Source organism: Macaca fascicularis, chromosome 5, assembly GCF_037993035.2.
Source record: "Macaca fascicularis isolate 582-1 chromosome 5, T2T-MFA8v1.1".
Taxonomy (NCBI): domain Eukaryota; kingdom Metazoa; phylum Chordata; class Mammalia; order Primates; family Cercopithecidae; genus Macaca; species Macaca fascicularis.
Genome location: NC_088379.1, coordinates 127955623 through 127968104, shown reverse-complemented (window position 1 = coordinate 127968104; position 12482 = coordinate 127955623). Strand labels below are relative to the sequence as shown.

The window sequence follows — 12482 nt, the reverse complement described above, 5'->3', positions numbered from 1 at the left end:
GGAAAAACTAAGGACACATGAATAAAGTATGGACTTCAGCTAATAATAACATATCAGTATTGGTTCATTAGTTGTGACACGTGTACCATACTAATGTAGGATGTTAATAATAAATGAAACTCAGTGTGGAATATATACACACTCTCTGTGTTATCTTTATAACTTTTCTGTAAGTCTAAAGCCATCGTAAAACTAAAAACTATTTTTTTAAAAACTGACTCTAGGGCTATAAGTACCACCACAAAAATGAATTTCTCAAGTCACTAGATACAGCAACTGTAGCTATAATGCGAAAAATAAGAGCACCTCATGCATTCCTGTGCTCTACTATGCCCAAATACAGATGATTCATATATACATATCACTTTATTTCACCAGACTATCAACGGCATGTTTGTGAAGATTTTCATCTATTGTTTCTACTGCTGTATCAGTGCTTGGCACATAGTAAGTCATCAATAAATATTTGCTAAATTAATGAACAAATGGAACTTTTTCAGATAGCTTACAATAAAAATACAATTCAATGACATTACAAAATCTAAATAAGAACTAGAGAACTAGGACTGGGGAAAATCCAGACTAGAAACTGAAATACAGAATATGGTTTAACTTTATGAACTATTTACTCCCTAAGGAAAATAGACCAGATGACCCTTTCCAAGCGTCGACTATCCAAACTTGACATCTGTGAGGATCTCTGAAGGGCCAAGAAACCTAGATTCCAATATCGCCTTGATCCCTAACTAGTATTTTCAATCAAGTCCTTTAACTTCTCTGGGCATCACTTTCCTCCTCTGTAAAATAAGAAGATTGGATTAGATGGTCTTTAGAATCCCTCCTAATCTCTAATAGCCTTAGTACACAATAAGGAAAGAAATAAGCACATGAGCAAGTTCTCCTCATATCTCCACAGTACCTCCTCTCACCCCCACTCTCCCTTCCTTAGGCACTGGCCTCACAATTCTGGTCCACTCCTAATTTTAGATTTGAACCTTATGACCATTTCCTCATGCTCCGTTTACTGGGTTGTTTATTGTTTTACACTACATTGATTTTTCAGTTTTGGCTTTTGAGGGAGCTTGCTCAATAGGAATCCAAAAGTGCCTTTGCTTATACCACTTCTGAGAATTAAAAACAGACATGATGTAAGTATCAATGTTGACTACTTCAGAAAAAAAAGAAACATCCAAATAGTGAAAAGTTAAAATTAAATTTGATCTTTTTATTTTTTATTTTTTTGAGATGGAGTCTCGCTGTGTCGCCCAGGCTGGAGTGCAGTGGCATGATCTTGATTCACTGCAACGTTCACCTCCCGGGTCCAAGCGATTCTTCTGCCTCAGCCTCCTGAGTTGCTGTGATTACAGGTGCGCATCACCATGCTCGGCTAATTTTTGTATTTTTAGTAGAGATGGGGTTTCACCATGTTGGCCAGGCTGGTCTCAAACTCCTGACCTCAAGTGATCCACCTGCCTCGGCCTCCCAAAGTGCTAGGATTACAGGCATGAGCCATTGTGCCAGGCCTAAACTTGGTCTTAAATCTGTAATATCTATACATTGCATAACAGTTTTAAGATTGAGTTATAAAAGAACAGTAATTCTCATTATGCAATAACCTTTGTATTTTCTCTGTTTTCTCTCTTAAAAAGGATATATATTCCTCTTCAATTACTGTATTTTTCTCACAAATTTGATCAGTATAGACTGTCAATCTGGATAATTGGGCCCTCAAATATCTATTTTCCCTACCTTACTTTATTATAGAGTTCATGTCATCATGAAGGCCCTTCATTTAAGAAAGTTATTCTATAGGTAAAATGTACTTTACTTTTACAGAAATTACATGTATATCCTCAGAGAATATACATGTTTTCATATTTCACTATTGTGGATCAATGCAAGTTACATTCTAATACTTACTGAGATATTAATATTTTGTTCAGGGTATATCATGATCTATAGCATTATATAGAAAACAATGTGCAACTTTCTGGCAGATGAAGATCAGTCAAGTTTTTTCATACCAATGCTAACATTGAGGTTGTATGGTGATTTAAACTTAAAACTACAATTAACTTCACTTCATGCAATTTTCCTAAAAATCTGTAATTTTGTGAACACTTAAATCATCAATTCTAATATTTGTTCTGGACTTCTGTTGCTCATAGCAACAAAATTTATCCTGCTATGGAATGGAGTAAGAAGTCTGTTGTGCATTAAATAACTATTTAACTTCGGCTTCCAAATACAGGCTTTGGCAATTAAATATAGTTACTTTTTGAATTTTCCTTTTTCCTAGCTTCAAAAGGAAAGGAAGGACCCTTAAGAAATGTTTTCAAACAACACAAAGTCGGTAACCTGAAAACACGCATACCATTAATATGTGAAGGTGCTGGGGAAAAAACGGTACACAAATTAGTCTTTTTTCATACTCTAATTGGTGATCAGCCTAACATAACTCTTAAAAACCAAAATGTTTTATGTATCCACAGTACTCTTCTTTCTGGGAGGAGACTAGAATGCTTTAGAAATCATTGCAGGAATCACAGACTAAAATGGAGAAGAACCCAGGGATGTGTCATAACAGTAGTCTGAAAAAGGGCCAGGTAGAAGAGTGGGAAGGACAATGCCTCTGGCAAGTGCAAGTTCATAAATCCCAGTTTCTACGAGTTACAAGGCACATCTGCATCCCCAGATGATGGCTACTGGTCAGAACACTGAACTCATACCAAAAGTTGCTGTTGTTGACAGTTTAATGTCTATGGATCTGACTCAGAGAGAAATGTGCCACTTACTGAATCACCAACACCATATCTTTGGTTTTGAGGTGGGGCATGCTTGCTTTTTCATCTGAAGATTGACATAGCCCACCAAGAACAATTTGAAAGAGACAGGATTGCTGCTGAAAAGGCATGACACCAAACCACACAAATTGGATGGTAAGACTAGAGATTAACTTGTGAACTTGGCAGGAATGGGTCGTATGACGAGAGCTGAAACATACAACTGGATCTTGGCCATGCCATTCCTCAAAGGAGACTAAGAAATCCTGAATTTTTAATTTATGCTTAATAACCATGGCTTTGTCTCTACAAAGTGTTTGTGATACATTTCTAAGCATTGCTAAATTAACTCTTACTGCACCAACTTGGTAGAAATCTGTTGTATCAGAAAGAGTTAATACATCCAAAGAGAGAAACACATTTAAGACTAACTTTCACAAGTTCCTGCTTAGCTAAGAATGAAACTAGAAAACTTTATTTTGAGTATTTTATGTTTCTGATGGTACAGAATCAACAGTTTAGGAAGATTAATACGTATTTGCCAAGAGAAAAAGTCAGAATTCTCTTTTCAGATCTACTTTCTTTTAACTTGTCTCATCTTTTTATGCACCCTAGTAGTTTCAGAGACACACTTGAGGATAGAGCAGTTTCTGTTTTCATCACTTTTAACAATCGGTCTTTCTATCATTGTCAATGAATCAATATTCAGCCAATGCTCCTGAGATGAAAAACCCCATCGGCGATTATCTTACAGAGTCACCATGATTACTAGGGTTATATGGTTTGGTTGTGCCCCCACCCTAATCTCATCTTGAATCCCCATGTGTTGTGGGAGGAACCCAGTGGGAGGTAACTGAATCATGGAGACAAGTCTTTCTTGTGCTGTTCTTATGATAGTGAATAAGTCTCATGAGATCTTATGGTTTTATAAAGAAGAGTCCCCCTGCACAAGCTCTCTCTCTTTGCCTGCTGCCATCTATTTAAGATGTGACTTGCTCTTCCTTGCCTTCCGCCATGATTGTGAGGCTTCCCCAGCCATGTGGATCTGTAAGTCCAATTAAATCTCTTCTTTTGTAAATTGCCCAGTCTTGGGTATGTCTTTTATCAGCAGCATGAAAATGGACTAATACAGTAAATTGGTACTAGGAATGGGATGCTGCTGAAAGATACCAAAAAACGTGGAAGCAACTTTGGAACTGGTTAACAGGCACAGGTTAGAACAGGTTGGAGAGCTCAGAAGACAACAGGAAAATGTGGGAAAGTTTGGAACTCCCTAGAGATTTGTTGAATGCCTTTGACCAAAATGCTGATAACGATATGGACAATGAAATCCAGGCTGAGGTGGTCTCATATGGAGAAGATGAGGAACTTTTTGGGAACTGAGCAAAGGTGACTCTTGTTATGTTTTAGCAAAGAGACTGGCAGCATTTTGCCCCTGCCCTAGAGATTTGTGTAACTTTGAACTTGAGAGAAATGATTTAGGGTATCTGGTGGAAGAAATGTTTAAGCCGCAAAGCATTCAAAATGTGATATGGGTGCTGTTAAAGGCATTCAGTTTTATAAGGGAAGGAAAGCATAAAAGTTTGGAAAATTTGCAGCCTGACCATGCAATAGAAAAGAAAATCCCATTTTCTGAGGAAAAATTCAAGTGGGCTGCAGAAATTTGTGTAAGTAATGGGGAGCCAGATGTTAATCACCAAGACAATGAGGAAAATGTCTCCGGGGAATGTCAGAGACCTTTGCGGCAATCCTTCCCATCACAGGCCCAGAGGTTTAGGAGGAAAAATTGGTTTTGTGGGCTGGGCCCAGGGTCCCTCTGCTATGTACAGTCTAGGGACTTGGTGCCTTGCTTCTCAGCCGCTCCAGCTATGACTAAAAGAGGCCAAGGTACAGCTCAGGCTGTTGCTTCAGAGGGTGCAAGCACCAAGCCTTGTCAGCTTCCACATGGTGTGGAGCCTGAGGGTGCACAGAAGTCAAGAATTGAAGTTTAGGAAACTCCGCTAGATTTCAGATGTATGGAAATGTCTAGATGCCCAGGCAGAAGTTTGCACAAGGGTGTGGCCCTCATGGAGAACCTCTGCTAGGGCAGTGCAGAAGGGAAATGTGGGGTCAGAGCCCCCACACAGAGTCCCTATTGCAGCACCACCTAGTGGAGCTGTGAGAAGAGGGCCACCATCCTCCAGACCCCAGAATGGTAGATCTACTGAGACCTTGCACCATGCACCTAGAAAAGCCACAGACACTCAGTGCCAGCCTGTGAAGGCAGCTGAGAGGGAGGCTGTACCCTGCAAAGCCACAGGGGCAGAGCTGCCCAATACAATGGGAACCCAGCTCTTGCATCAGCATGACCAGGATGAGAGACGTGGGGTCAAAGGAGATCATTTTGAAGTTTTAAGATTTGACTGCCTCACTGGATTTAGACTTGCATAGGGACTGTAGCCCCTTCATTTGGGCCAATTTCTCCATTTGGAATGGCTGTATTAACCTAATGCCTGTACTCACATTGTATCTAGGATGTAACTAACTTGCTTCTGATTTTACAGGCTCATAGACAGAAGGGACTTGCCTTGTCTCTGATGAGATGTTGGACTGTGGACTTTTAAGTTAATGCTGAAATGAGTTACGACTTTGGGAGACTGTTGGGAAGGCATGATTGGTTTTGAAATGCAAGGACATGGGATTTTGGAGGCGCCAGGGATGGAATGATATGGTTTGGCTGTGTCCCCACCTAAATTTCATCTTGCATTTCCATGTGTTATGGGAAGGACCCAGTGGGAAGTGACTGAATCATGGGGACAAGTCTTTCCCATGCTGTTCTCGTGATAGTAAGTCTCACAAGATCTGATGGTTTTATAAAGAGGACTTCCCCTGCACAAGCTCTCTCTGCCTACTGCCATCCATTTAAGATGTGACTTGCTCTTCCTTGCCTTCCACCATGATTGTGAGGCTTCCCTAGCCATGGGGAACTGTAAGTCCAATTAAACCTCTTTCTTTTGTAAATTGCCCAGTCTCTGGTATATCTTTATCAGAAGCATGAACATGGACTAATACACTAGGTTACTGCATCTTCTAATCTCAACAAGACCACGGGGTAACAACTAATCTCAAGGCATTCACTGACCCAGATTATGACAGACATATAAAAGGCTGGAACTTTAAAACTATTTGATTCGTGCTGTCCGTAGTTAGTTATAACAGAAGCAAATGTTGTATGCAACTCCTTTTTTTTTCCTCTACCACCCTCACTGTCTGACAGTAGCCCAAACCAACTCTACTGCAGAAGCATAGTGATTTGTCACATCCTAAAGTGAAAGGGGTAGGAGGGATGGAAACTCATCTTCCTTTCACTAATAAAATGTCAAAGTCATCCAAAATTATGTATTGGTTCACTGTCATGGGAGATATTTAAAATGCTACTTTGGTAGATTCCCGAAGTACTATATCACCTTTTGAGTTGACAATAGATTGGCAGAATAAAAGGCAAGTACAGAGTAGAAGAAGTGAAAGTCCCAAGTAGTTAATGTTTTCAGCTGCATTCTTTACCTAGGAAACTGTATACATTCCCCTGATTTAACTACCATTCCCCTGATTTAACTACCACCTATATGCTGATCATACCCAAATCTATCTAACAATCAATGTAGACTTTTCCTCTAAGCTCCAGATTTATAATTCCAACTACTCAGTGAAAAACCTTACCTGAATTTCCCTTAGGCAACTCAAACTAAATAGGTCTAAATTTGAACTTACTACCTTTTCCCAAACCCTGCCCTTTTCTTCCTTCCCCTTTCTCGTCTACCTTCTCACCCAAACCAGAAACCTAAAAGCCACCTTGAATTTTCTTTCATCTTCACTCCTAAATCTAATCAATCACAAGTGCTAGCACTTTCCTCAGTCCTCTCTGACCTACTGTTATTGCCAGGATCAGAACATCACTTGCTTGGACTATTATAGTGGCCTTCTAACTGATCTCTCTCCACCAGCCTTGGCCCCCTCAAGTCCATTCTCTACACTTCTGCCAGGGTGATCTTTCTCAAATTTAAATCTAATTAGATCTCTCCTTAAAACTCTTCATGGCTTTCCACTGCTTATAGTCAGCATGGTGTATAAAGCTCTTCAGCAGATTCAGCAGTCTATCTACCTCCCCAGCCTTCTCTCTCTTCCTTTCCACTTCCATTGCAGTGTACATTCCAGCATTAGTTAATTACTTGTAATTCTAGAGATACATCAAGTAGATTTTTGCATCCACACCTTTGCATGTCCTATGTCCTAGAGTTATCTACACCTTCATCTCAATTTCTTCTGCCCCATGACTGCCTGCTGAACTCCTTCCTCTACAACATCTAAAATCCTACTTGTAGGTCATCTCCCCCAATTCTAGACAAATGTAATCACCTTGTTTTCTATATTGCTTCCTATATCATAATACTTCTTATCCTTTCCTATATTACTATGCATGTATGCAAAATATAGAAGTAGCACATCAAAACCCTTATACATTATTACAAATACTTATTTACACTTCTGCCTCCCCTGGATTGTCACTCATTAAGGGCAGAGACCATTTGATACTCAATTTTATAAGCCTGATGCCTACCATAGCATCTGGCACACTTACACTCAGTAAATATTGGCTATTCTTGAAGAGGATTCTAAAATTTATTCAACTACCTCCCCCCCAAATTGAGAGCCACTACACTCAAACTTGTGATTTATCCTGCAAAAATCACATAAACTGGTAATACCAACATAAGTATATCTTTGTCATATAGTCAGTCTGAAATTGGGATAGTTGAGATATCCTTTTTCTCTATAAGCCTTGTTTTGGTGCTTTTAGAAATCCAAAGGTCTTCATTCAGAAAAAATTTCAAAAACTATTTGTATAGCTCAAAATACCACAATTTCTTAGTACTATTAGATCCTTTCTGTGGAGAGGTTATATAGAGATGTCATAACTGGCCAGTGGCATTGGTATAAGAGCTGTGAAACACACACACACACACACACACACACACACACACACACACACACAGACATTTACCTACATGTCCTATCTACTCTCTCAAGGAGACAGGAATGAGATCTGTGTCTTTTATATTTATTTTCCTGCACCATTCTTTACACACCATATGTTTAACAGATATGCAATCCCATTTCTAATAATAATGGTGAAGTTGACAGGGAGCCTGTACTACTGGAAAGAATACTAGCCAGGAGCTAGGACCCCTGATGTGCTGTGATGAAATGTAAAAAAGAAAAGTCCCTCTCCACAGCCGGGCATGGTGGCTTACGCCTATAATCCCAGCACTTTGGGAGGCCAAGACAGGCGGATCACCTGAGGTCAGGAGTTCAAGACCAGCCCGGCCAACATGGTGAAACCCTGTCTCTACTAAAAAATATTTAAAAATTAGCCAGGCATGGTGGTGCATTCCTGTAATCCCAGCTACTCGGGAGGCTGAGGCAGGAGAATTGCTAGAACCCAGGAAGTAGAGGGTGCAGTGACCCGAGATTGCACCACCACTGCACTCTAGTCTGTGCAGTGGAGCGAGACTCCATCTCAAAAAACAAAAAAGAAAAAAAAAAGTCCCTCTCCTGACATATACATAAATGAGAAGTAATATGAGGAAGAAGTAGCAATTTTCAGGATCTATTACATGTCGGATGCTGATTTGGGCACTTGATGTGTAGTATTGAATTAAATTCTCATAAAATTCCAATGAGATAGGATCATTGTTTCTATTTTACAGGTGAGGGAACTAACTCAGAATCATTTGCCCAAGAACAAAGAGCTCATAAGTAGCAGAGTCGGCATCTGTACCAGGCAAAAAGCCTACATTCTCAATTAGTGTCCTACACTGCAAGTGTTTTGTATGTCACATTCTAAAGAAGAAACTTAAAAACCGATAATCAAAATTTTATACATCTATTCCCACTGATCTTCAAACAACTGCATAATAGAAGGAACATTTTTTAAGATTATAGTTTAATAGTTGTGCAGAGTAAAAGCAGTGATGTAGAGGTCAGGAATGCCTCTAGCCCAATCCAGTCTCTACTTTATATGAACTGTGTTTTCTTTCTTTAGTTACTCCCTCAGCACATCAGTTTTTGCATCTGTGAAATAAAGAAAATGCTCCCTATTTTACAGGGTGACTATGAAGATGATACATGTACAACCCTTTATAAAGATTTGATAAACAACAATGCTGGCAAATTAACAGCAATAAAAGCTAACAAAAAAAGTGTTAAAACAGAAAGTATGCTTACAGAAGCCAGTAATCTTCCATCTTCCTTCATAGCAAGGTAACGGTTAGCACACACTCCTTTGATAGACACAACTCCTCTCTCTTCTGCTTGAAGTTGTAATTTGACTGTAATGGGAAAAAAAAATTATCTTTGTAGAACCATAGAGGAAAGAGCCCTCTTCACAACATTTATGCAATATAAAGACAAAACACACCTAAGCAACACCTAATCCACTTGGGGGATTGGTGAGGTTGGGCATATGGGTGAGTGACAAGGAGCAGATGTCAACTAAACTGTATGAGAGAGGATGAGATGCAGAACTACTAGGGCACCAGTGCCTTGTAAGTCCCTTGTCGCTCCTATGTCACAGGGTGAGCAGAGAAGGGGGACATATGGAGAATTGTTTCCTTTGTTGGGCAGTTAGCTTTCAATTGCCCCCGTTAACTGTTTACATTTTTTAAAGTGAACATACTTTAAAGGTGCATAAAAGTACCCTCACCATGTGAGAATTCCCATGCTACTGCCTATGTTGAAACTATTTAAAAGTTATTTGCCAATTCTTCATGAATAAAACACAATCTAATAATTCACTGTTATAATTTGAGCTGTATTTTCTTGACTTTTTTTTCTTTTTTGAGTCAGAGTCTTGCCTCTGTCACCCAGGCTGGAGTGCAGTGGCACAATCACAGCTCACTGCAAGCTCTGCCTCCCGGGTTCCCACCATTCTCCTGCCTCAGTCTCCCAAGTAGCTGGGACTACAGGCGCCTGCCACCACGCCTCGCTAATTTTTTGTATTTTTAGTAGAGACGGGGTTTCACCATGTTAGCCAGGATGGTCTCGATCTCCTGACCTCATGATCTGCCCGCCTCGGCCTCCCAAAGTGCTGGGATTACAGGCGTGAGCCACCACGCCCGGCCCTATTTCCTTGACTTCTACACATCTTATTTCTAGCTTCCTCTTCAATGAAATATAGATGCATTTAGCTTTCTATATGGGATTTTGATGTCTATTTTTTTGTGCGCAAATATCTATCTAGTGGAAACACAAAATGCTTATACTTGATTTGCTTATACAGCAAATGATTTTCATAAAATAAGTGTGATGAAAGATTTTCATAAAATAAGATCCTGAGAAAGATGACTTGTCACATTGCATTACCAATATTAAGTAGATTATAGAAAAAAATACTTAATTATGACAATAATGCAATATGGACAAATAATTACATAATTAATTGAAATAAAAATGAAGTAAAGATTATTTTGCTATTCAGAGGCAGCATTCTCCTGCCTAGAACAATATTCCCCCAAATGTATTTTGGCTATCAGATGTTACATAAAAAAACAGTTTCTGGCGTCAAATAATTTAGGAAAGTCTTAGTTAAGCCAAGTTAACTCTTTATTACCAAACTTCTCAGAACTCTGCTTATCATAAGATAAGCAAGATAAATGTTTGTCCAACCTATTTTCATAGGTCATCCTATATACTATGGATATGTTTAGTATATTCTTGAGAGCAAGAGAAAAAAATGCAATTTTAGAAATCAGCATATTATCATTTGAATAACATTAGAAATATAAAATAAATATAATTTCCAGGTGTTTATAGGTAGCTAGAGAAATGGCATGAAAAAGCAACTTTTGAAAGTTTCTGAAGTAATTAACTTTGTTAGATATCATTATGTCATAGTAATTTATGTTTTAAAATTTTTCCTATCAAGACAGCAACAGACATGCAAAATGAAACATAATATCTGGGATTAGCTTTAAAATAAGCTAATAGATTATTTTAAATAATAGATAATAAATTTTTAAAAAAGTGGATAGGATAAATAAGATTGACTTGTGTTAACAGTCATTAGAAGCACAGGATCTCATTCTAATCTCACTACTTTTATGAATGCTTAAGAATTTACAATTAAAAAAACAATCTTAGCATTTTGTTGAACATTTCATGTCTGAGTCTCCTCTGTGTGTCAGTTACCCCTGGATTCCAGAAAGCATTGCATCATTGAAGCCTGCAGTTACCCAAGTGAAATTCTTCTACAAAATCTTAAAAGATAATACGAAGTAAAAGGAATGTAAGAAGACATGAAACCCAAAAAAGAAGGGTATGAAGTCTTTTTTACAACATTATTGGAAAATGCAGAAAATAAGCTTTGCTTTTAATCAACATAACCAAACTTATCTTAATGAGTATGAGCAAATTATTGTATACAGCTCTAAAATGATTCAGATAAGCCATTTTAATGAAGAATGCATTTGCATCTCACTTTAACTCATAAGGGCGTACAAATGCCCATGAGGTAAGGCTGCATAATCAATTGCTATACTTTCTTTCTGTCCCTTATCAATAAACTCTAGCCCAGCTCTAGCCCACCGTCTCATAAATGTGTATTACTGGTCATAAGGGTGATTAGGGATATTCATGTATGGCTAGATCAGTACCAGTGACTCAATACTCAAAGTAAATATCATTCATTTACTCATTAACCTTTTGTAGACCTCAACTATTCCACACTCAGGGACTGTTATTCATTAAACCACTAAGCAATAAGCATTAAACGTAGATTCTTGAAAAGTGTTTCCATTGGCATATAATTTTTAAAATATAAGTTTTAAAAATAACCAGAGTCTATAACAAGAAGTTGAGGAAGTCACAAAATCATAGATTTTCTATAAAAACTATCTGAGCTGAGATGTATAAAAAACCTAAATAAACTGAATTCAATATACAGATGATCTCTTCCCAAAAAAGAGATGCACAGCTGCTTCATCTCCTAAATAAATTCGATATACAGATGATCTCTTCCAAAAACAGAGATGCATAACTGCTTCATCTCTGATAGGAGGAGGAATAAACTTGCCAAATATGGGACTATGAAGAAACCAGCTGAATTTTTAAGAAACTTTTATTAGCTGCTGATGTGAGGAAGTAGAATTCTGAAGAGCCCTGATCAAAGAGCAATTCCATATCCACCTGCCAGTTCTTTCCCATAGAGCTTCCACTCAGTGCACAAGTACCACACACCAAAGGCTAGGAACAGAACAGAAGGGCTAGAGATCCTCCTCAAGTACTCTGGGCCTTTGCAGACTGCAAGGCAGCAGTCCACTGAAGGCTGGGAGCAGGTCAAATGGCTGAAAGCGATCCTTCTGAGAAGCACTGAGCTTTCACCAAAAACAAAGCCAATGACCAGCAGGATAAAGAGAGATCTTCCAAGATGTGGAAAGCCAGGAGTAGAGTTCAAGAGCAAGGTTAACTCCCCACCAATCCAAACATTTAGCAGCTGAGTTACAAAGGCAAAATGAAATATTTTAAAACTACTCAATTCAATTAACCCAAGAAGGCAGAAAGGGAAAGACAGAAGGTAAAGGACAGAAAGGATAATTAGAAAAATAGCAAAATGTGTGAATTTGATTCTGTCATCATGCTGCTATTTGGTTATTTTGCACACTA

The 12482-nt window shown here is 38.5% G+C and overlaps 1 protein-coding gene across 2 annotated transcripts in view; it reads right to left on the bottom strand.

Annotated features, from left to right (window-relative positions):
- The window catches only part of FGF2 (fibroblast growth factor 2), a 72817-nt gene that overhangs the window by 12480 nt on the left and 47855 nt on the right, over window positions 1–12482 (bottom strand). For both annotated transcript variants that reach the window (XM_045391849.3, XM_045391850.3), the window contains exon 3: window positions 9048–9151. In XM_045391849.3, coding sequence (XP_045247784.1) covers window positions 9048–9151 — 104 coding nt within the window. The remainder of the gene's footprint in view (window positions 1–9047; window positions 9152–12482) is intronic.